We start from the raw sequence: 24,279 nt of genomic DNA, 5'->3' as shown, positions 1-24,279 counted from the left end.
CAAAACCCACAGGGCTTCCTGAACTTCCCAATTGTTAAGAGTTTTGATTCAAGAAGTCTCAAAAATACAATTTAGCCAGCACAAGAGCTTTATTTCGCAATTCGAATTATTATACACAATTCAGTAAAAGCCCTCAGGAGGAAGAGCATGGAGACTTACCACTTTTTGGAATTTCCTTAAATTAGAGCCAAAGTGCAAGCTCTCCAGTTAACCCCCAAGGTAGGAGAACAACACTTTGCTGTTAACAAAAGTCATGTCTAATTAGATATTTAAAAGGCCACATCTTTAAATGCAATTAGAAATCATTTCATAAAGTTTTTGCTTGTTTTGGTCTGATAAAATTGCCACATGTCCTACAGCTAACACGTAATGGAACATTATGTTTTCCCAAGACACATTAAAAAAGCAAACGACACTGTCCCTACATTATTCCATACACCTTAAAAATGAATGCCAGAAATCAATTCTACCTAGGTATTCAAGTTAAATTTTATTTCCTTCAGACGTGCTGTTGGTCGTCTTAAAAAAAAGGAAAAACAAAAGCCACAAGCAAACTTTTCATACACAGTATCTTGAGGCACAGGTTCCCCCATACTTAAAGGAATTTTTACACAGGGTGCATCATATGTTACAACATTGTTGCTATTTGAAGTCTATGGCACATTGATATTTTTGGGGTGAAAAGAAATTCTCTTCTGTGTTCAGCTGCTACAATATGGCACAAATCAGAAGTTAACATCGTAACTAAATATTCTGATGCTTTTTTGCTGGCTATTTTGGGGTGCACATAAATTAAAGGCACACTTTTCCTCTCTCCTCTCAAATCATTTATGTACTGTACAAGCCCAACCTCCGAGCACTGCTCCATGCCTGCTGGCCCAGTGCAAAAACAGATTTAAAGTCAGCATCCAATGCAGCAGCAGCTCTATATGCTTAACTAACGGCTTTAGCTTAGCAGGCTACTTCCACTGTGATGACCATTGATGAGAGGCCAACAGTGTTCCTGAAAAAAATTACAGAGCCTAAAAAAAAAGTTAAGTTATTTATATTCACTTACATGTAATATTTTTCAAATGTGTTCACAATTTTCAGAAAGTGCACATTTTGAAGTCGTTTCAGTATTACAAATGTCCGTGACCTATATATCATAGCAGCGCCATGTACAACAGTACCATTAAAGAACTGTCAACGTTTCCGTTACTGACCCTGTTTTGCAAGAGTATAATGAACATACAAGGATCTGCTCTTAGCTAGAACTTAGTGTCCATAATGTCTTCAGTACGGTATTTTTAAACATTTGGATTTAATTCTGTATAGCAGTCAGAATCTGAAAAACAGAAGGTTAGTGGTTTTACTTTTTGGCGCTCTTTTTTATGTAACAAGGATTTTCAAGAACAAAAGTGAGCTTACAGCACACGAAGAGCCCTCAATAATAAAAGCTCCACAAACCGTTACCACACTGTTAAAAACTTAACAAAAATCAGTAAGATTTAATTAATGATTTGCGGATCCTTACAAAATTACTTTTTGTGATTTAACAACAGATATTATCAATGAAATTATCATATATAAAAACAGCTTAGGTCTTAACATCAACGGTCTGACAAACATTTAAACAAGAATATTCGGAGTTATTACTACTCCTAATTTTAGCTCCTAAATTTAGATTTGAGAGTTTAGATACTCTCTATTTGCTATGTCTTTAAAAAAAAAAAAGTCCAACTTTCAGAAGAGTCTGAAAAACAGCAGTTTCAAGTAAGTTTGGAGCAATTAGGTATTGTGGCTAGAGTTACCATAAATACGGACTACCTGCTGACTTGACAAAGTTGTGTTAAAAGAACCGTGAGTTGAACCACTACCTCTGAAGGTTCTTGCTTTGGTTATCTTAAAAAAAAAAAATTCAGACTGTTAGAGTAACAGTGCAAGTTCATTATAAAGCCACATGCCTCTCTGTAGATGTTCTCTCATCAGTTGGTTTTTATGATGCCCACTGCCAGCAATGGACATTCTGCTTGGAAAATCCACCTCCTGCTGTAAATGTCTGGCTGAACCAGATGAAGAAAATAACTCTGAAATCAGACTCAAATGGGAACGTACTATTTCATTTAGTTCTCATTAAGAATATTTAAAAGCCTTCTCCACCTACAGTCTTTTTGAAACACAAGGCACAAATAGGGAGTGGACATTCCAGCAAGAAGTGATTGTCTGAAATTAACAGTCCACAGCTGTCTTCTAGTCCAGCACAATGAAACAGTTTGCTGTCCAATTCTAGGCCACGTCTTCTAGATAATCTGCAACATCACTTAACTGAGAAATGGTAAGGTCTTGCGTGATGCCTTCAAGCTAGAAAACAAATGAAATCACAAACTCAGAAATCATAGAAACAGTAAGTACTATTTCTTGTAGTCCTTCATAGAGCATCCCATCCTTTTGGCCTCAAGCTCTTTCAGTGAGATTTCATACTCCTTTAGAAGGTGATCAGACAGATGTTGAGATATAGGGAGAAGACATTTCAATGCTGGAGAGTAAATCAGTCTTAAATAAATTTTACATACCTAGAAATAGAGAATTGTGGTCCCAAATAATTGTTGAGGGGGCTTTGTTTTGTTTTTTAATCAGTACAGTATCTAATTTGGCAGGAATACTAGGTGTAAGAATACAGAACATAACAAATAATACAACATTGCCATTAACATAGATTCCTAGGATACATGTTAAATTCCTTCACAGAATGTTAAAAAAAGTCAAGACAAGATCAGAATCATGTCAAGAAGAACAATTTTAAAAGAGTCTTACTTTATCACTGGCATTTGACTCCTCTGTTTCCACAGAAATTTCATCTATTTCTTCACCAATACTGATATCACTTTTTTCTGAGCGATGACTAGTACTAAAGAGAAGGAAAATCATAAGTGTAGAAAAAAGCTTTTCAAACATCCAGGTATTACATTCACCTTCACTTTATACCTGACATTTGATTGGGATTTCACTTCAGAGCAAGTTAAATATGAAGTTACTTAAAAACTCCTAACAACTAAAGTCTTTCTACCTAGATGGAGCCATGAGAAATACTGATAAATACTTAGGCCTCAGTCCTGCAATTTAGAACACCAATACCTTCACATCATAAGGATGAGGCTATTACGTATTTATCAGTGACTACTCACAATGCTTGATTTTTTTACTTGAGTATTTCAGCATACACCATATTCATTGTCTAATGGCATTAATTATAGTGTTAAAACATTTTTAAGTACATGGTTCAGGGGAAAAAAAAAAACCAAACACCTTCCACAAAAAAGCAACAACTTCTCATCATCTTAAAGTTAGCATCAGGTTTTTAAGGAGCTCATTACCCCCAACACAAAAGGGATCTGAGTGGCTTTTTGTTTTGGGGTTTTTTTTGGTGTGTTTTTTTTTTTTTAATTTGTAACTATATGTATTGAAATAGCAACCTCAAGTTTAAAGGGGCTTAGAGATACTGAGAGACTGCAGCAATAGTAACTAGCTGAAATATGAAATAATTCAAATACACTAGTGGATATGCTTATAATGCACGAAATGCTATGCTACAGCAATACCATCTCTCTTACCTGTTGAAGTCATCAGCATACTCATCGTCATCTCCATTTCCTAAATAAGTTTTAAAAGTTATTAATCAAACAAGTTCTCTCTTCAGGACATGCAAAAAAAGAAACTATTCCTGCACCAAAATACATAGTTTAATGGCCATCAAAAATGGGAGTAGATTGAGATTAATGAACGACAAACAAACTCATTTTCTCTTCCTAATCTGTACAGGTAATTCAATCTCATTTACACAAACTGTTTTCAGGATGTTGACTACATGGCTGAAGACAAAAATTAAATACTAAGCAGCTCTATTTTGAGACAGAGATGATACTTCTTATATCACATCATCTTCATATTGCTCCTAAAGCTTACAAGGCAACTTTCAAAGGTGCAGAGAGCAAGTAAAACCACCACTGAAAATCAGTAAGACTTGTCTGGCTATCTTTTTCCACAAATATAACCCCCCTCTTTTTTTTAGATACATAGTCAAAAAAATTTATCACTTTATATTAGCAAACATATTCACAGAATGAATCAAATTTTTGCTGCATGTGTAAAATACTAATCCACATACAAAACACCTGTTTTCACTTTTCTGTATTCCTTTGGATCAGATTTCGCCCTTCAGTACATTTCACAATGGTGTTAAACAGAGCGATAGAAGTAAAACCTGAAGATTTTAATTCAATATGTGTATTTTGGTTTCTCAGATTCCCCTAAGAAGCCGGGTTAGAACTCAGAGTTAAAAACGTAAGAGCTTCATCATGTTTAGCAGATACTTGCCCAATTCTAGTGATCCCAGTTTTGCATTCACCAACCGCAGGTCTTTCAAAACAGAGTTTCTATTCAGATCTGTAACAAAACAAACTCATTTATATCAGAAGTTTGACTTGTGACTCTTTAGTAAGACCCCACTTAAACTTACCCATCAACCATTTATAGTAAGTGTTCTTTTATAATAACCATACATGATTTTGTAGTATAGTATGGTAATAATATATCCAATTTTCAGGTCTGAACTCTGATAACATTTAAAAACATGAGTAGCAAACAGAGATGATCTCCCAGTATTCAGGATGAGGTTTCACAACATGAAAGCAAATATCCTTAAAGAACTTGTGCAAATAATGTAAGATAACAATACAAAGGAGTAACCTAATTTCAGTTAAAAGCTGCACAGTAGAATTTTATACTCCAAAAAACTGCTTAAACGCAAAAAAACAGGACTGGAGGTAAGTATTTCACGCTCCAAAGCATAAGATGCCCCAGCTATAGCATAATACATCAAGACCAGTATGCAATCACTCAGTGAAAAAAGCATCACTATAAATCACACCACAACCAGAAGGGGGCCACATACTTAACCACACTTGCATCTGAATGTGTAGATCATTCATTACATCAGGGGAAATATCTCCTACATTCATCAAAACACAAGAACATGTGGAAACTTACTATCAGGCTCCTTTAGCGAGGGTGCACCAGTCAGGGAGCTTAACCCACTTTTTAGAGGCGGTGCATCAGAAAGGGATGCTAGACCTCCTGCTTTATTAGTGTCAGTTTTCCTGAAACAAACCAAAGAATTAAGTTTGGTTAAGTTAATTAAGCTCCACAGAGCTGCAAAGTGTGTGTAGCGACTCTCTTTTCTATTATTTTCTAAATAGTCATAAAACTAAAACAATAATATTTACAGCAAAAAGAGCAAGGGGAAAGGACTATTCGATCTGCAAGCTTAAAAACAGTCAGCAGTTTACTGGCACAAGTGTCAAGCAAGACATTCAGTAAGAAGGTCACTTTCTCACCTACGCAAAGGCTTCTGCCTGCCTTCTTTCACAGACAGAGCTCCTGCACCTTCATCAGCATCACTATTTTTATCAAAGGGCCTTCATTATCCCCACACGTAAATGCAGCCAAAAGAAGAAAGATTCAGATATAAATCAGTATTTAAATTAGTTTGTATTACAACTAAGAGATGATGCCTGACGAAACTACTAATCCCAAAAGCTGTCAGTTCAACAGAATGAAAACCTCTCACTTATTGCAAGACAGATCTCATCATCATGTGTTAAAGTTCACTTGCGTACTACCTATTCCATTCTTATATTTAAAGTGTTGAGTTCAAACACTACTTGCAAGTGAAGGATAAAGAAACAATATTAAAGATAGATCGAGATTTTCACATTTAGCATTACCAATACTGTTTGTTACTGTGATTCCAGTCTTATTAGTAATGGACAACAATTGAATCATTCATTATATCTATATCACCAAAATATCATTTATACCATCATGTATTAAAACACTTCAAAATTTTGAACAACAGGACAGACACCTAGGGGCAATAAGAGCTCAGATCATCTCTTACTCTGTCCTTAGTAACTGCTTGTTCCCTTCCTCTCTAATTCACCCTTCTTAAAGGAACAGCCAAACTCCCACAAGGAATCTGCCTTTTGCAAACCAAGCAATGCTGGTGCCTCTCCTACTTATTCACCCCTTGGGCCTCAGGCACAACACAGCACAAAGGGATTTCACCTGCAGAGTATGTTCTTTTTTCTCCTCTAGAGGAGCTGCCAGGAAGTTAGAAGCAAAAGACTCAGCAGAGACATCTCGGTTACAATTAGTTGCCAGCTCATTTATTATTAACATATTCAGTAAGCCTTATTACGGAACATTACTATAACATCTACATCACAATAACATTATGAGGTACAAATTACTACTTGGTGGACTGGGATTCTACTACAGACATAATTTAGAAATAATTTTTTCTGTAGGGAGTCTGTCTACTAGGAAAAAAAATCCTTATTTTACCGAATAATTAACAGTCTTTTTCTTGGGTGTACTTTTAAAGAAATCCAGTTTACCCAACTTCAAAGTGAATTTTGCTTCTTGTCATATGAAAATTCTTGAGCAGTAAGAAATTAGTAAATATTATTATTAGCCAGAAGTTTTTCCAGCCTTTTCTTGTTTTCCCAGCTTACAATTTAAACTTATTTTATGGCAACACAACCACCTGCTACGATGGTTAGACTTTGACAAAAGGCTAGTTCAATAAGCTCTTGAGTAAGGAGAAGTAAATGCACACAGATGTAGTTTTAATCTTGATATTTCCAAATAAGAAAAAGAAAAGAAATACCACAGAGGGGTTATTTGCAACAGACTATTTTCCAGATAAAAATCACTGCTCTTTGAGGAAAAAAAACCACAAACCTCTGCTCCAACTAAACATATCCAAAGAAAGCTGTATTATAAATAATCTTTTTCAAGAGTCCATTGATTTACTAGAAAGACATCTAGCTTACCTGGCATGATTGCTTTGTGCTGTATGAGAATGACTCCATTCCATCAGTAAGCATCTACTGTAGCAACAATACAAAAGTTTATGCTGTTCCACCCACTATTGATGTGGTTGGGGGAAGAAGCCAACATGAGGGGAGCTACTGTCAAACTGACTTGCAAATGCTTCTGTAACCTCTCCTGGTAACCTCTAATAAGCTAGAGCAGTTCTCCTATTACTCGAGCACAGCAGAACAACACCATGAAACCATCTTGCAGCATTTCTCAAGAGGTATCTGAACTAAGCTTCAAGATAACTCAACATAACATCAAGATAGGGTTTTCAGTTTTATAACAAAGCTGTTGTACAGTTCAGTCACTAGTAGTTCTTTCAAATGGAATTTTTCAGACTCCATAGATGAACAATAAGCATCTGCAAAATTGACATATGCAGAAATAACACCACTTCATTGAAACCATAGAACTGCACACAAAAGGTGCTACAATGTGATCACGAAGCCCTCAGCTGTGAGAAAACTTTCCTTATTCTTACAGTCTATGGAGCCAGCTTACACATTCACCAGACATTTTTTGTAGTCCTCACAAAGCCATACAGGTATCTAAAGCACTATCCCTGTCATTGTCCACTTCCCTTAGTACTGATCACCACTGCAGTTCTGCTGCAAGAAGAAACACTAATGATCATTCCACCAGTGAAACAGGCTAGGGACGTTATATAGTTTAACTGATGAACCTTGAAGTGGTACAGGTTTTTCCACTCATGGTACATCCAAGAGATCCCAGACGACACTGGATTTCAAAGAACAGAATAATAAAAATGCACATTTCAAAACCAAAACGTTACAGAACAGATCTAAACACTCTCATTTACAAGTGCAAATAATCAAACATCAGCTAGCTTTCAAAGGTCTGAGGACAAAATAAATCCGCATTAAATAGAACATCCATGTTACTTACCAGCCATAAGTTCTTTCTGGTTTGGGTATAGGATCATCAAAAAAAGAATCTCCCTCTACATCATCCTCATCCACACCTAGATCACTTTTTTCTTTGGTATTTAAGTCTCTGTTTTCTAGTTGAGGATCTAGTTTTGTCTCATTGGGCAGAAAATGAATGCTGCTTTTGCTTGCTTCCCCCGATGAGACACTTGTATCACTTTGAGTCGTTTCAGCAGCCTTGAAAGGTAAGAAAAAAAAAGGCCTCACTGAAAGGGATAAGTATTTATGTCTTATAATACTGTAAGCGGTAATATAAATACACAACATATAATACACACCGAGCATCACTTTTTAAAAAGTTAGCTCAAATTTATTACTACTACTCAGGAATTCATTAATATCAGGAATCACACAAGAGAAAAAAGTTGTTTTATCACTTTAGAAAGGAAGTGTTCTTTGTGGTTGCTGTCATTAAAAAAAAAGTTTATTCTACCCTCTGCATTGCTTTGCTATCTAGATCACCTCTACTATAAAAGCAATTTTAAACCATTTTCAAAAGACTTTGGACATGAAATAAAGAAATCTACAGACAGACTGATTCTTCCCTCCTAGCTTTGAATATAGGGCGGGTTTTTTGTTTTACAGCCTGAAAGTTACATGATGCTTTATTAGTGTTATTTTGCAACTCTTCTATAAACAAACGTTTAGTTACAGCCATTGTCTTCAAAAGAAATCAATTTAAACCCATGCAAATTACTCTAACCCATATTAAATTGTAATCTCTACAATGTTAGGTTTTAAAGCAGCAAGCTTAAGACAACTGCAGTTAATGACACCTTCTCCCTCCAAGTACTAAAAACAAAAATGACACAAGAGACTTTCAGTCTTATGGTTCAGTCCTGCAGACATTCAAGCATGTAAGGACTACTCTAAACGCTAACTTTAAGATCAAGTAATATACTCCAAGTCATATCTTTGCACAATTTTCTGGCCCAAAGAACAATTTTCGAATTTACCTAGGTAATCAAGCTGTTGTGCAAGTTTTTAAACAATAGCATCTTGCTACCTAGCAAGCAATACTACAATTTTTATCTTCCCCTAGAATTATTAAAATTAAGCCAGTGAAAAGATCTATTTATTACATTAACTTCCTTCCTGCACACTAATAGCAGCAACGGTTTTGAAACAAACCCAACAGGATTCTTTAATCCAGATAAGCAATAGGTAGGTTGCACTGTCCCAGGTATTTCTTTATCAGTCTTTAACTTTCATTCAGAAGGTTGAAGTAAAATTTTCAAACTGTAGGCCATGAAAGTTGAAAAAGGCCTACTAAGGTCATTTTATCTCAGTCACAGAACCTCATTCAATTGCTGGCAGCAGCTCAGTTCTTCTAGGGCAAGAAAAAGTACTTATACCTGTAAGTAGTAGTGAGAACAATATTTTAATTTCCTATCCTAGAGGAACAGAACTATTGTTGAAAATTAAGAGCTTAGTGATACCCTGACTGGAGTAAAGGGGAAGTTACAGTTACTTTTCAGTTCTGGGTGCTGTGGGAGTGAACTGCTGCTATCTCCTCTGAGAAACTACAAGCACAACAGTTGGCTTTTGCTTGAATTCATGTATGTCCCATTTTGAAGTAAAACAGAACAAACTTTCTGTTTAGTAATTTTACACCTTAGCTAGGCCTCTTCTAACTCTCTCTCGTAAAGTTTTGCTAAAGTGAAATAACTACTTTCAAATTACAGTGATAGGTTAACTGCGGCTAACGGTTCAAAGAGCAACATGCCTACCTTGGGTTTTCAGACTAACGGTGTTAGTAAGATAAGTCAGAGCGTGGTTTCACACTTGCGCTTAAAAAAATGTAATTATTTGCCACTGCCAAGAGCTGTGGTCTGGGTCTTTTCTAGCACACTCCCTTCTACGTTACATGTACTGGTTGCCAGGTCACAGTCAGAGGCAGCTCAGCTCAGAGGTTTGCAAAACCTGTTTGAAAAACCACCTGAGAACATGAAGTTTCAGCCAGGAAGTCTAGACTGTTCAGGTAACTTCCATCTTGCTCCAGCCAGGACTGGCTAAAATTTCCTCCTCCTGTGTTATTTGTACTTTGAGTATGTTGCACAGGCAGAATATTCTCCCTGCCTTTGCCAAGGAGAGAGAGAACCAGGAAAAAAAATAGATCTAAGAACTATAGTCCCATTAAGATAGTCACACGTTATTCTTACAGTATGCAAGTCCAACCAACTGCTGTTTGTGTTTCTATGAGGAAATCTCCATACAGAAACCAGTTTTTTCCCCGTTTATGACAAATATTTTCATGGAGGATTCAGCAATGCGTTATGAAAAGCATTTGCAGAACATGTACATCTATCTCCCACTGCAATGGAATCATGATTTGCTTGCCACAGAAGATGGATGTAAAGAATATAAAAAGCCTGATCATGAATTCAAACTTGACGGAAATTATATTCTACTTGCAACATCACTACATCAGAAAGAGCATGTGAATGAAAACGTTCTTGTTGCCAACTTGGCTGCTGCTGCATGTCATAACTATTCAACTCTTAACGGTAGTGTTCTGACAATGCACAAAACTCTGCTTAAAAAAAAAGAAAAATCGTTCAATGCATGATCTTTTACCACACTTTCATACTTCTTGCTCAGAATTACATACTTTTATCTGGTAGTTTCTCTAAAAGTTAGACCTTAGAATAAATCTTCAAATCACTTTCTTGTGTCCATATACTTCTTGGGAATTAAGTATAAATACACATTAAAAAAATGCCACTATTGACAAGACCGGTCCCAATCCCTATCATTAAGGTGAAGTCGGTCAACGGGAGAAGATTCTGCATCTATGGACTAGCACATCTAAATAGTCAATAGCAGCCTGAAAAAAAAAATTCCGACCACCTCAACACAGAAAAGAATACAACACACTGCAATACAGTATCACTTCTGGAAAGCAGTACTAATATTTGGAAGTCATTCAGACATGGTTTGTATTTATTTTCTACCCGGTTTGGATGCCCCTATTTGAGCTGGGTACAGGAGTTCCTGTTTTGTACAGGCCCAAACAACTGTAACAAAAGAACTAAGACCGTCAATTATTCCGGTTATAATCTTATCAACAGCAGCGACTGTTACTCCTCCATGATACCTCCTCTAAAGCAGTTTCCAAGCATAACTTAAATCTTATTCTTATCAACCTAGTTTCCTAAGGAAGCAAGTCTTAAGATATTACACTGCTCTGTGCTCGTGTCTCTGTCTTCCCCTAACTAATGTATTTTGGACTGGCTGGCTAAGTTCAATCACTGCAAAAAGAGTAGAAGTTCCAAAAAAAACCAAACCAACAAAACAACAACCAACCCTGCATAACCACATTTCCAAAAGCTCTGTCAAGAACAGATATAGAGGAGTAAGATTCATACCAGTCAGAGGATGGACCAGCCTTGAGACATCTGTGTGCAAACCCAGAAAAACACCCATATGAAACCTGGTTCAATTTACAAGCTACTGGAACTACTTTTTTTTTTTCTCCTCCAGACAAGTATTCTTTTCCTGAGGAAAATCCATATAACAAACACTTGGCTTGTTTCCTTCTGACTTACCTACCTGAAGATGAAAGGTAGTACACACAAAGGAGAATGGAATATTTATGACATCTAACTTGCTCAGTAGTTCTTCTTAGCTAATCTAGAGCACTCTAAGACAAAAGCAGGGGCTCAGTTATGAAGCAACAGTATTAATAAGTGATATTTAATCAGCATTCAGCTCTTTTTAGTGGATTTGTTCTGTTTTAAAAGCTGGTGCCAAGCAAGAGTTGTCTTCTCCTAAAGGCCTGAAATTATCAGAATTTTCATTCAAAGTTCAGTTATAGAAATATTAGCTTTTAAGATACTATCAACAAGCACAGCAATTAATCAAGTAACTTAAATCTTGAAATGAAGCTTGCTTGTCAAACTATATAGTTTTCCGGTTTTGCATGGCAAAAAAAAAAAAAAAAAGAGAACTGGAATAAAACAAAGCAGATCGAAACTGAGCTGTCATTTTATTTTCTTTTATCCTTATCACTCCCTCTCCCAAATGAATAAACTAAGAAAACAATCCATGCAATGTTGTACTTCTCAGCTTTCATTAGTGAGTCAGAAAGCTTCTAAGTTATTTCCAGTAATCTTGAAGAAAACTATTAAAACTTTTAATGTGATCAGATTACACCAATAATTAGAACAAACTTTAGTATTTGAATCAGGATTTTTTTGCTTTGTGGGTTTTTTTTGTTGTTTTTTTTTTTAAACTGGGTGTGATGGGTAGCTGGTTTCTTGTGGAAAAGAGGCTTAAGTGATCATGCCCCTTTCCATACCCTACACTTCCCCCTAATTCTGAACCTGTTGGTCAGTTCCAGTCAAATGTAAAGGCGTATTAGAGGCTTGGAAGATGTCAGTTAACACAAATTTTGTGCTAACAGGAAGCAACAGAGAAAAGAAAGCCACAGGCCCCAACACAAACACAGTTGTATCCTAACACCTTATGAATCCCAAGCAGCCATCAGCCAGCTGCCCAATAAACAGACAAGTCAGCTCCAACACATCTGTGTCTCACAGAGATGCTGTCACCGAACCAGTGGGAAAGGTAGAGGACTTTGCGGATCATTTAACTGAATGCCATTGTATCCAGCAGTTTCATAGTTCTCTCTTCTACTTAGCTCATGTACATTATGTAGCTTTTCCATTATATATAAACAATCTCACCTTATTTAGTATAGGATGTGTACCTGATCTTCCATCAGATGATTTTGATGTGGGACACAGGCTATCGCTTAGAACTGGAGCCACCTAAGAAGTTTCACATAAACACGAAAAAAATATTGAATATTGTTTTAATACCATCCAACAAGAAACAAGGCTACTGTCCCCACTCACACAGTACGCTAACTGGGACATGGTGATGCTATGTTAGGAACTCTACAACAACTACTACTGAATTTAAGCTTTCGTTGGGGTACTGAATGCATGTTGGGTGCGGGGAATTTTCTTTCAAGCCACAATCACGTCACCTAATCAAATATCATTGCTTGGATTTCATCCATTAATTAACAATTTAATTCTCTATTCCATTAAAATATCACTGTCGTTGCCTTCAGGTAGTTCAATACCTTCATATATTTCATTTTAAATACATGTTTTCAGAATAGCTTTGAAGCTTTTAACAAAACCAATTCTAGCCTTTTCAGGTCATATTAAAAAAAAAAAGAAGTAGGCCAAAGAAAATATGTACAACTAGAAGTGTTATCAAACCATAATAGAAATGAAAAAATAAGTGACACAGTGTTTTGTGTCATTTATCTGGGTTCACTCTGTGTTACTATGTTGTAGTAAAATATTAGTCAAGAGTACTAGGGTGGCATTAAAAGTAACAGAATGATCCCAATATTTATCTTTCAGCATTGTTTTCTGATAAGTTATATAGAAGGCATAACAGAATAGAATACAATAAAGACTTGAGACACTGTAATACTACAACAATAGCCAAGTGTTCAAATTTCAAGGTTTTTTCATCATTGAAATGAAAATGAATAAAGAATTATGAAGAAAGAAAGAAATTACATGTTAACGCTACTTACCTCTTCACTGCCTGAAATCTTTTTCTGCTGACATTTTTTAACAACCTCCAACAACAGGGGACCACCCACAGTACCTTCTGCTTCTATAATTCCCAAATCTCGAGCTAAGTTTTCTCGACCATCAAGGCCATTTAGCTGGGGGGAAACAAAAAACCAAACACATTAAAAAAAAAGTCGTAACAGAAACAACTGTCAGAAAACACAATATATATTTTCTAATGTAACTCCTAAAGCTTTTTGGTCTTATTTAACACAGCAATATTTTGACTAAATAGTGATTATTTAAGACTTCCTGTTGCATGTGGACTAAAGTAATGATAGCCTATTGCATCATCTGCTTCAGATCTATACCTGAACTTATCACGGACCATTCAAAGTTGTTTTAAGTATGGAAGTATTCATCATTAGCAAGCTTCAGGATTTGAGGATTTATATGGTCAAGTTACTTTAGTCTATCACATTTAAAAGTGGATCCTAGGACATGTAGCCAGGGGTTCCAGCAAATTCATAGAAGATGAAGAGTTCCAATTCCTGTGCATACGGAAGTACCACATAGGTCAAGAGTTACTTTCAGCCACTCTTTCACTTTAAAAAAACATGGGTTTGGACAAAAACAGGGATGAAAATAATTCAGTATCAGCCAGGAAAAAAAAAAAAAAAAAGGAAAACACACAAGAATTTTTTTTTTTAAAAAATGAACTCCACATTATAGCAGAAGCCAAACACTGCAGCAAAGCCAGGTTGGTTGGCATAACCTCAGAATGGCAATACTGCAAAGGGCATCAGTTCATCTTGAACTCTTACGATTATTTAGTGATATTTGCTATCAAAACACTGGTCAAATACTGAAGCAAGCCACCACTAGCCAAGCACACTGAAACATGAAGGATAAAGAGACAATTCAACAGCCTGCTCAGAGACAGGGCCTAGTAGAAGACAACAAAGTAAAATCTTTCAGCACTATACACAGTCACTATATGCTATAAAGTGGTCTCAGCCAACTTGCTTAACTTTGGCCAAATTTTATAACATGCACTGCAATAAGTGAAAAAGATGCTTTTACTGGAAAAATGAAGGGGGCATTTTAAAGAGCACGTGACGTCTTTTGAATGCAAAGGAAACACTGCTCCCCAGAGCGCATGACAGAAAGCACGACTGTTTCTATTTGGTAGCATGAACGTGAATCTTTGTACAGAAGTGTCCTAGTGCAATAAATGCAGCTAAAGATACTTGGCAAAGACAAGGGTGTATGGGATTTTCTTTGATTAAGGTCCTAAAAAGATACATGAACTTCTGAGAAACAGCAATCAATTAATTTAACAAACTTGGATTTTTAATAAATTAACTATTTAAACACTGACATTAAGAATAAAAATGAGTGTTTCAGACGTAAAGAGCAATTCTTCAGTTAAACGGAACTGTTTCAAATCTAAATTTATTATTAAAACCTTTATATCATTAAGAGACAAAGGGAAAAACATGATGAAAAACCTCTAACTCAATATCAAAAGCCTAAAAGCAATCAGTTAGACTACATGATGATTGCAGATCCCTTCCAACTGAACTACTGCATTCAATCACTTTTTGTCACGTGCATCTGCACAAAGTTCTTTGTTTCACTGAAATTTTCTCAGAGTAGATTACTGACATTTTAATTTTCATGTAACAATACTAACTTAATATCATAACTTAGTAAAATTATTGGCAAAAAATGTTGCAGGAGTATTCTGTTGTATATACTGTTATACGATTTCACAAAAATTATTAATTTACTAATTCAAAATTAACATATTATCAGGCATTGATTTCTGATAAAGGGAATACTCACTTATTAGCACTTTCCTGGAATATATGTCTTTATGGCAGTAGGTACCTTTTACAGACTAAATATAAAAAATTACTTAGAATAAGCACAAGCAAGTGGCTTAAAACTACTATAGATTCTGTATTCATGGCCATGCACTCCAAACAGTCAGCATAGCATACAAATAAAAGCAGTGTATCTTACTGTGCTTGATTCAGGTTGAAAAACAGCCAATGTAAAATCAAGATTGAAAAAACGTAGAAATTCTGCAACAAGACCTGCTACCAAGCGACCTAAAAAGGAAATGAGAAGAGTAAAAATACACCAGACGGAAACAATTCTTACTTGAAAGACTTGACATTAACATGGCTTCGGTATGAGCATCTACATTGATTCAATACTCCTTCAAACATCATTCAGACATTCCGCAAACTACCACCACATAGCTAATCTGTATAACAAGTCCCTGATTTCTAACTCAGCCATCATATCAAAATTGTCAGCAGTGCTGCAGGAGCAAAGAAAGCTATTGCTTACAAAATTTAGGTGTAAGATTATTTTTTAAACTATTCAGCTGTTTTAAAGACATCATTTTGGCATTTCTCCTATGTGTGCATTCACTACAGTAGCCTTAGAATGAGCTTTCACTGATTACTGTTTCTATTGGTCTAGAATGGCTCTGAGTTCCCATAATCATAACTCATCATGAAATATTAATTTAAATGCATTATTCATCTCAGTTAAAAATACTTCAGCAATATTAACTTCAATAATTACAGATTGAATTCTATTCTGAATGAATAGTAATTACGACATTTGACAGTAATAAAAGCATCGTTTACGTCATGAAGACAGTACTGTAATAAAAGATTCGAAGACTTAATCCTTTGTTTCCTATTTTTATTATTTTGAGAAGTACACTAAACAAAAAAACTTACCATCTTTTGTACCTAAAAAACTTTTCAAGCTTTCATTTACCAGAGGTGCTTTGTTCTGTCAAAAAACAAAAGCCAAACAGTAATTAACATCATCCTTGTACTAGCAAGAAACTGAAAGCCATAGCAAGTGGGTGTTTTGGTGTGCCCTGTTCCACAACGATCCCTGGCACAGGCAATTCACTTCAAAATCTACCTTTGTATGAATTCTACTACCTACAAGTAAAAGCTGCAAAGTCATACATTTACTTAGGCAAATTAAAACTGTCTCAGTATTTCTATTGTAAAAGCTACAGAGCTAGAGTAATTTCCCCAAAATTCTTAATAGCATTCTGATTTTTATTTACTTAATGATTAAAAAAAGTTAAGCAGTTAACTTGCCAAATTGCTCCTCTAATATAGTGCCAAGTTTGTTTAAGGGAATTCAGTCCCACTTTTTAAAAAATGCAAATTTACAAATCTAGACAAAATGTGGACCCTGTTAATTAGTGGTTCACAAGTCAACACTAATCTTCTATTAATTAAAAGACCTTCAAAGATGTTATGGAATTACCTTTTTCTCCCTGTTACATTTGCCCTCTTCAACTTTGACTTTTAAACAGAGATAAATCCATGTGCAATGTTTAGGTTTGTCAGAATTTTCAGGGATTTTTCAAACCAAACTCTAAATGCCATTCCTAACATATCAAAATATCCTGGGTAAGAACCTAACTCAAACAAAAGGATCTGTTACAGCTATTTATCACTATAGTCGTAAATGCTAACACACACAAGAAAGCACTGCACAAAAAAAGAAATATATCTTGCTTAATATTTAGGAATTCAGCATAGTGATAAGTATTAATATATTTCCAGTGTCTCTGCAGTGTAAAATTAAAATATCATGATACATTCTGAATTCAGAATTCTTCCTTAAATATAAGCAAACTATTCTGAAGTAAGCATACAACATCCTTATGAGAAACACCAAAAGTATTAGCATACCTGGCAAGGTACTGCATTACATTGCTCTCACAATACACTTGTCAAAAAAACCCCACTATGATATTTTAAATTTCAAAAGACGTTATTCCAATTTGATAAAATCTTGACCAGTCAGCCAGATGATTTTTTTTTAAAAAAGTATTTGATGGAAAAGATTTAGTTATTCTTGTCAACTGGACAGAAGCAATGTAAAAACAAAAGAGACAATTACTTAAAGCTACAGTTTCAAAAGGCTATGTTTAACAATTCCTATTTCTAAATATCAGGAAACACCCTGATAGTCCTGTTTTGTGTTCTTTAAGCATCATGCTCTTACATAGCAATAGATAATTTTCTCATTATATTTCACAAACAGAAAGTATTAAACCTATTATATTTAATTCTACATGAAGAAATATCAGGATGATAATTTTTTAAGGTTCTCTTACCTCTACTTTCTCTTGCTCTTCTAATGCCAAAAAAACAGCTGCTCGCAACTCCGCCTGCCAAATAAAAAACAAACAGCATTTCTACAAGCACTGTTTTCACTATGCAAATAGAATGCAAAGAGCCAGCAAGTAGCTTGACAGCTATTTGTTTCTCCTCAAGCAATTTGGCATGGATTGTAATCTACATCAGGGCAATTAAAACACTTAAGATTACAGGCAATGTGACTTGAGGCTGAGATGAGTTTTCAGTCTGAGAAAAACAAGGCAAGGGGCAGAATTTGATAAAAGACTTCCTAAATTATTTCTTCATACATAAAAAGATTCCAAATTACCTACGTTATCTCCTATTAGTTTCTTCTGAAAGTTAAAAATCCAGCTCTTTCAGGCAGCTTTGAAACACCTACCCTTCATTTACAATTTGTTCAGGAAACATGAACAAATACATTAAGTTTTTAAAATCTATTATCACAAGGTTAAGATATACAAAATTCAAAAAAATTGCTATGATTTCTTGTCAAATCACACTCAAAGAAACAGAATTTCTCAAGGAAAAGAGAGCATGATTCCAGTCATTCAAATACTCCTGTAGCGACGTTTTACCCAACTGATTTTGAATACCTTAATATCAAGGATGAGAATTCCTCCAAGGACTATTTTGAATATTTAAACTTAAACTTCGCCTACTTATTTTTAAATACTACAGTTTCTCTACTTCTTTCATTGAACATACCAAATAGACAACATACATTACATTTGATGTAGTCTGCCACTTTAATCAACTCTTAATCCGACATTTTGAAGTACCCAGCAGATTACGCTGAAGTAATAAACCATAGAAGACAGTGCTACTCTGTATACCAGTTTTCCCAAAAGCAAAGAAGAAAGCAAACTTTTAAAGAAAGACTGACTTCCATAACTAAGGATAAGAACAATATGAAGTGTCTGGATTTCCTCATGTATGTTCAAAAGGTAATTAAACACGGATTAGCCTGTAACTGCTCCCTCCCACCAAAAAAAAAATATATATCTTTTAATGGGAAAAATAAACTAAACACTTCCTTTTTAAGCTTTACCCTGTTCGGACACCTTTTTAAAGGACAAAAATGTAACAAAAAAAAGTTAAAAATATTTCCTATCAAGAGAAGCAAAAAATGCTTACCACAATTGTATGCAATGGTCATTCTGACACTGGAGTTACGTTTTTTCCGGTGCTGGGGTACAGCATTCAATCAGCAAATCCTCTTACAACCCATTAATTTAAGTATTGTTCTTACAAAATCAGTTTACATTTAATTCTCAGAGCAAGAGCTAACAACTTTATTTAGCTTATGTCACTAAGAAAAACTTCAAACGGTTGCAAGGCTGACCCTTTTCCACTGCTGCCACAGAACCCAAGTGTACTTACGTAAGAGGACAAGAATAACAAAACGTTTGTGAAACAGACTGGTTGGTACAACTGTTCAAAATAAAAGACACCAGCTATTACATGTGGGTAGGGGTAAACCGCCTTAAGGGTCTGGATCATAAGACTGTAGAACAAAGTTGTCTGAAAGTAGTTGCCATTATATGAGCTGATCCAGAATCTGATCTCTTTGAGACTTCGGAATAATATGACAACTGTCATTCCTTTTCACATAACTCTGATTGTTTGACTGCTCCACTCCTCTAGGTCCAACCCAGTGGCATTTAAATACGTACCAAGGTTCCTTTCTTCCTCTCCTCATTTATTTAATTGACACAGCACCAGTTTCTCCCAGATGTTGCCATTCCCCATTAATAGCAGGTTCACTTTTATTTCCATTAGTGCCCAATTAATATCCTTAAGTTCACCAGAAGATAATGCCACTAGTATTTATTACATTCCCCTTTGGCTTTCCTGCATCATCTAGAATACCACCCTACAGCCTTTCCATAACAAGCAGCCCTCCAATTGGTCCTTCAGTTCTGCGAGCATCACAGTAAGTCTGAAGTTAAGCACTCCTGTACTATCTCTACAAGGTTTACAACATTCCAGTACACTGACCTTCACCCTTTAAGGTGGGTACTGCTCAGATCATAGCAAGATATCCTCAAAACATCATCTCAATACATTTAGACATGGAACCACACACTCAAATCTCTGTGAGGTTAAAGCAGTAATTTTCAAGTTCACGAAGAAGAAAGTAAAAAGCAACAAAGCTGAGGCCAAAGGAAAAATCACCCCAATAGAAGGAGGTGAATCATCCTACACATTAGGATGGACAACGTCATACAGGCTTTTCAGGACCTAAGACAAGTCACAGGGAACTTGAACACCAGAGACTGAGACCACCATCATCAGGTATGGTCACGGAAATTTGCTCCCACCAGCAGATATGGAGGCTTACATAACAGCACAGATGAAGCCATTTATGCAGTGTTCTTCTCCACTTCCCCCCTTTTTTAAAAAAAAAAAAAAAAAAAAAAAAGCATGAACACTTTGCATTTCCCTTTGCCCTACTACCTCTTGGCACCAGCCCAATCCGTGTTCCATACCTTGTTATAATCTGCTCTTGCCATCCCCCTATTCCCCACCGCCTCATTCTGCCAGCAGTTTTCAACAGAAGACAAATACATTTTGAAGAGTTTTATTCACAGTCTAGTAGTAAAGCAGACCAAAGCTTGATATTCAACTTCCCCACCTATATCCTTCCTAAGTCTTCAATAAAACAGGGCTACGCCAATAGAGCCAGATGCTGACAAGTAAGGTGCCAGTGTCTGCCTATCATGTGCTCACTGTCTGCCACAAGCAGTCTCATTCTCAGGTTCCTAAAAGTAGGATACAGCCATGATGCTTAGAGGACCATACTGACAATTAAATGTTGAGTTTCAGTTAGTTAATTGAATAGAATTGTTAATTGAATAATCGAAATCATTATAAATGGTAGTATTTTACTTAACTTACGAAAAAAAGAGGAAATAGACGTTACATAAGAAAATTAATGATTCTCCTTGATTCCTGATTTCTGATATTTTAACAATAGTATTTCACATTTATTCTATCTAACAATACATTATTTGCCTGTACCTCAGTCGTCTATATTTTGAACAAAATTAGCAAGACATTAGTAGGAACACTGTCAGCTGGCCAAAAGCATTGCTAGTCATATGATATTAGCGACACTAACCTCCCTCGTATTTGTAGCAACAGCAACTTCCAGAGAAGATGCAAAATTCAGGTGGCACTTAACTGATACATACCAAATGATACCAAACTTAAATGATACAAACCAAAATAAAATAGGATAACAAAGAAACACAGTAAGAAGCACAATGGCTCTTCTTGCTCTGATGATAACAGCTTCCCTAGGAGAGAGAAAGGTCACATTCTCTTCAAGACAGAAGAACATCTCTATTTGTACAGCATGCATCACACAGTATCAGTAATGGTTTTCACTAAAGCACAAATACCCACATTTATATTCTGTATGTTAACAGAATTCATTAGGAAGCAGTCTTACGCATCAGATTAATTCCCATTACTAAGAAATTTTATATATCTATATTTATGTATATATACACACATACTGCAGCTTAAAGGCAGGAAATTCTCAATTGCAAGTGGCAAATATATTTATGCATCCTCCAGTTTTCACAATATGACTTCATTAAATACTCTAATTAAATACACTATTGATCATGACTATGTTTGTTTTTTTTAATGAAATGATGTGGTTTTTTTTTTTTTTTTTTTATGCATGGTGTAATCTAACTTCAATTTAAAGCTGATGATTTAAGAAGACTTGTTCAACCTTAATTCTTCTGGAAGATGGGAACTTTTTGTCAGGTACTTGCAGAACAAATTCTGTTAAGTCATTAATACTTTCAATTAAGAGTTACGGGCCAATTAAGGTTTACAGCTAAGAAAAAAACACCATGAATTCCTCAAATGAGCAGCTTTAACCATAATCATACCAATTACTAAACAGTAACTCCTAGTATTAGAGAAGCATAACCCAGTAAGTAGGATGCAGTTTGTATTTTTGTAAGTCATTTGCTAGTAAGGTACTACCTTACACCATATCGGCTGCTACACGCTTCTAGCATTATAGAATGGTGAAAATTACAATAAATATATTTACACAAAACTCAACGAACTGGCAACCATAGTACAAAAGCTTGCATACTACACAAAGGCAAGAATTCAGAAACTCCAGCTTGTGCTCAATATGAACTAATTGGCTTATGATTTTTTTTAATATCATTTTATTATCACCATACTTTTATTGGTTGACACTACGTGAGAAGTTAACAGATGGCCCAAAAGGCTTATTTGACATTTAACTAGAAAAAGGTCTCCCTACTCAAAATAGTTATGTGAGCTAGAATGTTCATTTACTTATGGAATTTAAATAAGAATTACCCATTTGAAGTGCAAGCACACCATATTTTTAATAATACTATTTTGTTGAAAAGTGTGATGAACAGCCCAAAATCTAGTGGACTTCAAAGTACACACACAAAGATGCTCTCACTGACATTAACCACTTCAGTTGTTGAACTGTTCCTGAAACATCAGCAATGATCAACCACCTCTTGGATGCTTCAAATAGAACACTGTGGATAAACACCACCATCCTTGATCTGAAATCCAAACTTCATTTCTCCTCTTGCTTGGAAGGCAAGCCAGCAGTTTTTATGCTTTCATACCTGTATGGCTCTCTGCTATACACAACAGTTAATGTTGGAAGCTTCTAACTTGAACAAGAACCCATGGAAACAATTTTCATATCCTTTCTTACACAAGCTCAGGCTACACCACAGGCTTGGAAGTAGCTATACTATCTTCCGTACATTTTCTTAACATAGCATTATTTGTTCCCCGTTGGCAGGCAGCATCCCCAGAGTCTCCAGGTTTAGCAAGCCTTCAAGACACGGCTCAAGCAGAACGTTTACACAACGACCCTCAAGGATTCCCGCTTGAAATTCTCAACGGGGGCTTTTCGTATCGAAGCAGAGAAACTCTATCCACCTTGTCCCACACCACCCGGCGGCCGAACGTTTCCAGCAGGTCTGGCAGCAGCAAGAAAGCTCCTGCGGCAACACGGTATCTGGGAGAGCGAAACAGCACGGCCGGGCGCCGGGCTCCCTGCGACGGCCCGGAGCTGCCCTCCCTCTCCCCGCCTAGCCGACACGACAGCTCCCGCGGCCGCCGGGCAGACCCCATGCGGCGCTCAGGCCTCGGGCCCTCCCCTCCGCGTCCAGCTCGTTCGCAAGGCAGGCGCTGGACCCGGCGTCCCGCCGACCCCCAGGCCCAGCGGCCGGGGAGCACCACGGGGAAAGGCGGCGCTACCGCCAGGCCGTGACGCCGAGGGAGGGCCGCGGCCGGGAACACCGGCTGGAAGCGGCAGCGAGAGGGGATGAAGCCCGTGAAACCTCAGCTCCCTTCCGCGCTCCGCGGGGCCGTTAACCGCCGACGGCGCCAGCCAGCGCTGCCCGCTCCCTGCTGGGCGAGGCGTGGGCGGACGAGAGGGTCTCCTTCCCCCCACCTTAATCTTATTGAGCACCCCGCTGCTCTCCAGCGTCTGCACCAGCAGGTCCCGCAGCTCCGTGTCCTCTTCCGTGGCTGCGGCCGCCATCTTGTTTCTCCCTGACAACCGCCCAAACTGCGCTAGCGGCAGGACGAGCTCGGCAGATTCGCCTTCGCTGCCGGCGGAGGCACCAACCCAGCGGCGGACCCGAGAAGGGGTGGCGCGGAGGAACGGCGGCCACCCTCGGCGCCGGCCCGAAAGGGGACACAGAGAGGCGGCGGCCACCGGGCGCGTCCGCCGCCCGCGGCGCCTGGAAACTGCGGCGGCGAACAAGCAGGGCGGCCGCCGGGCGGGAAGTTTAAAGCGGGGGATGGCGTTAACGGCTGAACTGCGCGGCCGTTCGCCTTCGGCGGCGCCGCCACCCGCTCGCCCGCGCAAACTGCCCCTCAGCCCCTTCTTCCCTCCCTTCCTCCCGCTCTGGTGCTTCCCGCCGCGCTCGAACGCTGAAGCAACCCGCCCTGTCCCGCACCGGCGGCTACGGATGCTCCGTGTCCGTTCCCTCAAGTGGAAGGGCAGGGGCACTGACATGGCGTCAAGGGTCAAACAACCTCGCCCCAGCGGCGAGGAAAACGCGGCCCTCGCCCTCTGAGGGCAGGCGACTCCCTCAGGGTGGCGACAGGCCCCCGGCGAGGCCACTTGCCCCGCCACGCACACGGGCACCCAGCCTCCGGGAGCATTAAAAGGGCTCCTGAAGTCCTTGTTTTATAACAAGCGTGTCCCTGATGTTCAAAGCGCAGGTGTTGTAGGTGAGCGAGGCTCCAACGTTATTATGCCTTTAAAAAAAAAAACAAAACAACAAATCTTTGTAAGTTGTAATGCTTAATTTGCAGCGCTACGTGTTGCTTTCAGGCCTTTTTTTTTTTTTTCCCACGCTTAATTTCCTACGACTGTTTTTTCCCGCAGAGAACTCAAATATGTGATGAAGAACGTCAGAAGCTGTGAATATTCAAAGCGAGCCTGTATGACCCCCCCGGGCGCAGCAGGAGGTTGTTGGAAGCTGCCTGTCACGGATGTGCAGCAGGTGGCACTGATTCTCCAGCGATGCCCTAAAGTCTCGGCCGAGCCTTATGGGGGGAAGGGGGGCGGGTGTCATTCCTGCCGCCCCGCTGTTGCCGAGCCCCCGGGAGGTCCTGCTGGATGCCTCAGCCCGT

General features: G+C 37.8%; 1 protein-coding gene across 1 annotated transcript; it reads right to left on the bottom strand.

Annotated features, from left to right (window-relative positions):
• Positions 1-73: 73 nt before the first annotated feature.
• Positions 74-23,201, bottom strand: CEP43 (centrosomal protein 43). The gene is made up of 12 exons (XM_074168197.1): positions 23,087-23,201; positions 17,580-17,633; positions 16,171-16,225; positions 15,437-15,525; positions 13,429-13,563; positions 12,557-12,640; positions 7,828-8,045; positions 5,029-5,138; positions 4,357-4,425; positions 3,594-3,633; positions 2,797-2,890; positions 74-2,343 (listed from the first exon to the last, which is right to left on the bottom strand). Exons 1-12 carry the CDS (start codon positions 23,174-23,176, stop codon positions 2,269-2,271), a joined length of 1,113 nt encoding a protein of 370 aa, XP_074024298.1. The 5' UTR covers positions 23,177-23,201; the 3' UTR covers positions 74-2,268.
• Between the last annotated feature and the right edge of the window lie 1,078 nt (positions 23,202-24,279).

Source organism: Numenius arquata, chromosome 2 (assembly GCF_964106895.1).
Source record: "Numenius arquata chromosome 2, bNumArq3.hap1.1, whole genome shotgun sequence".
NCBI lineage: Eukaryota > Metazoa > Chordata > Aves > Charadriiformes > Scolopacidae > Numenius > Numenius arquata.
The sequence above is the reverse complement of the archived record's forward strand: the minus strand, read 5'-3'. Positions and strand labels throughout refer to the sequence as shown.

Bases quoted from the DNA above. Each gene is read 5' to 3' on its own strand.
- CEP43 (XM_074168197.1), bottom strand. From the start codon at position 23,176: ATGGCGGCCGCAGCCACGGAAGAGGACACGGAGCTGCGGGACCTGCTG. The intron at 16,226-17,579 runs GTAAGAGAACCT...GTTTTTTGACAG, and splicing joins AAGAGCAAGAGAAAGTAGAG to AACAAAGCACCTCTGGTAAA. The intron at 2,891-3,593 runs GTAAGAGAGATG...CCTTCTCTTTAG, and splicing joins TATGCTGATGACTTCAACAG to TACTAGTCATCGCTCAGAAA.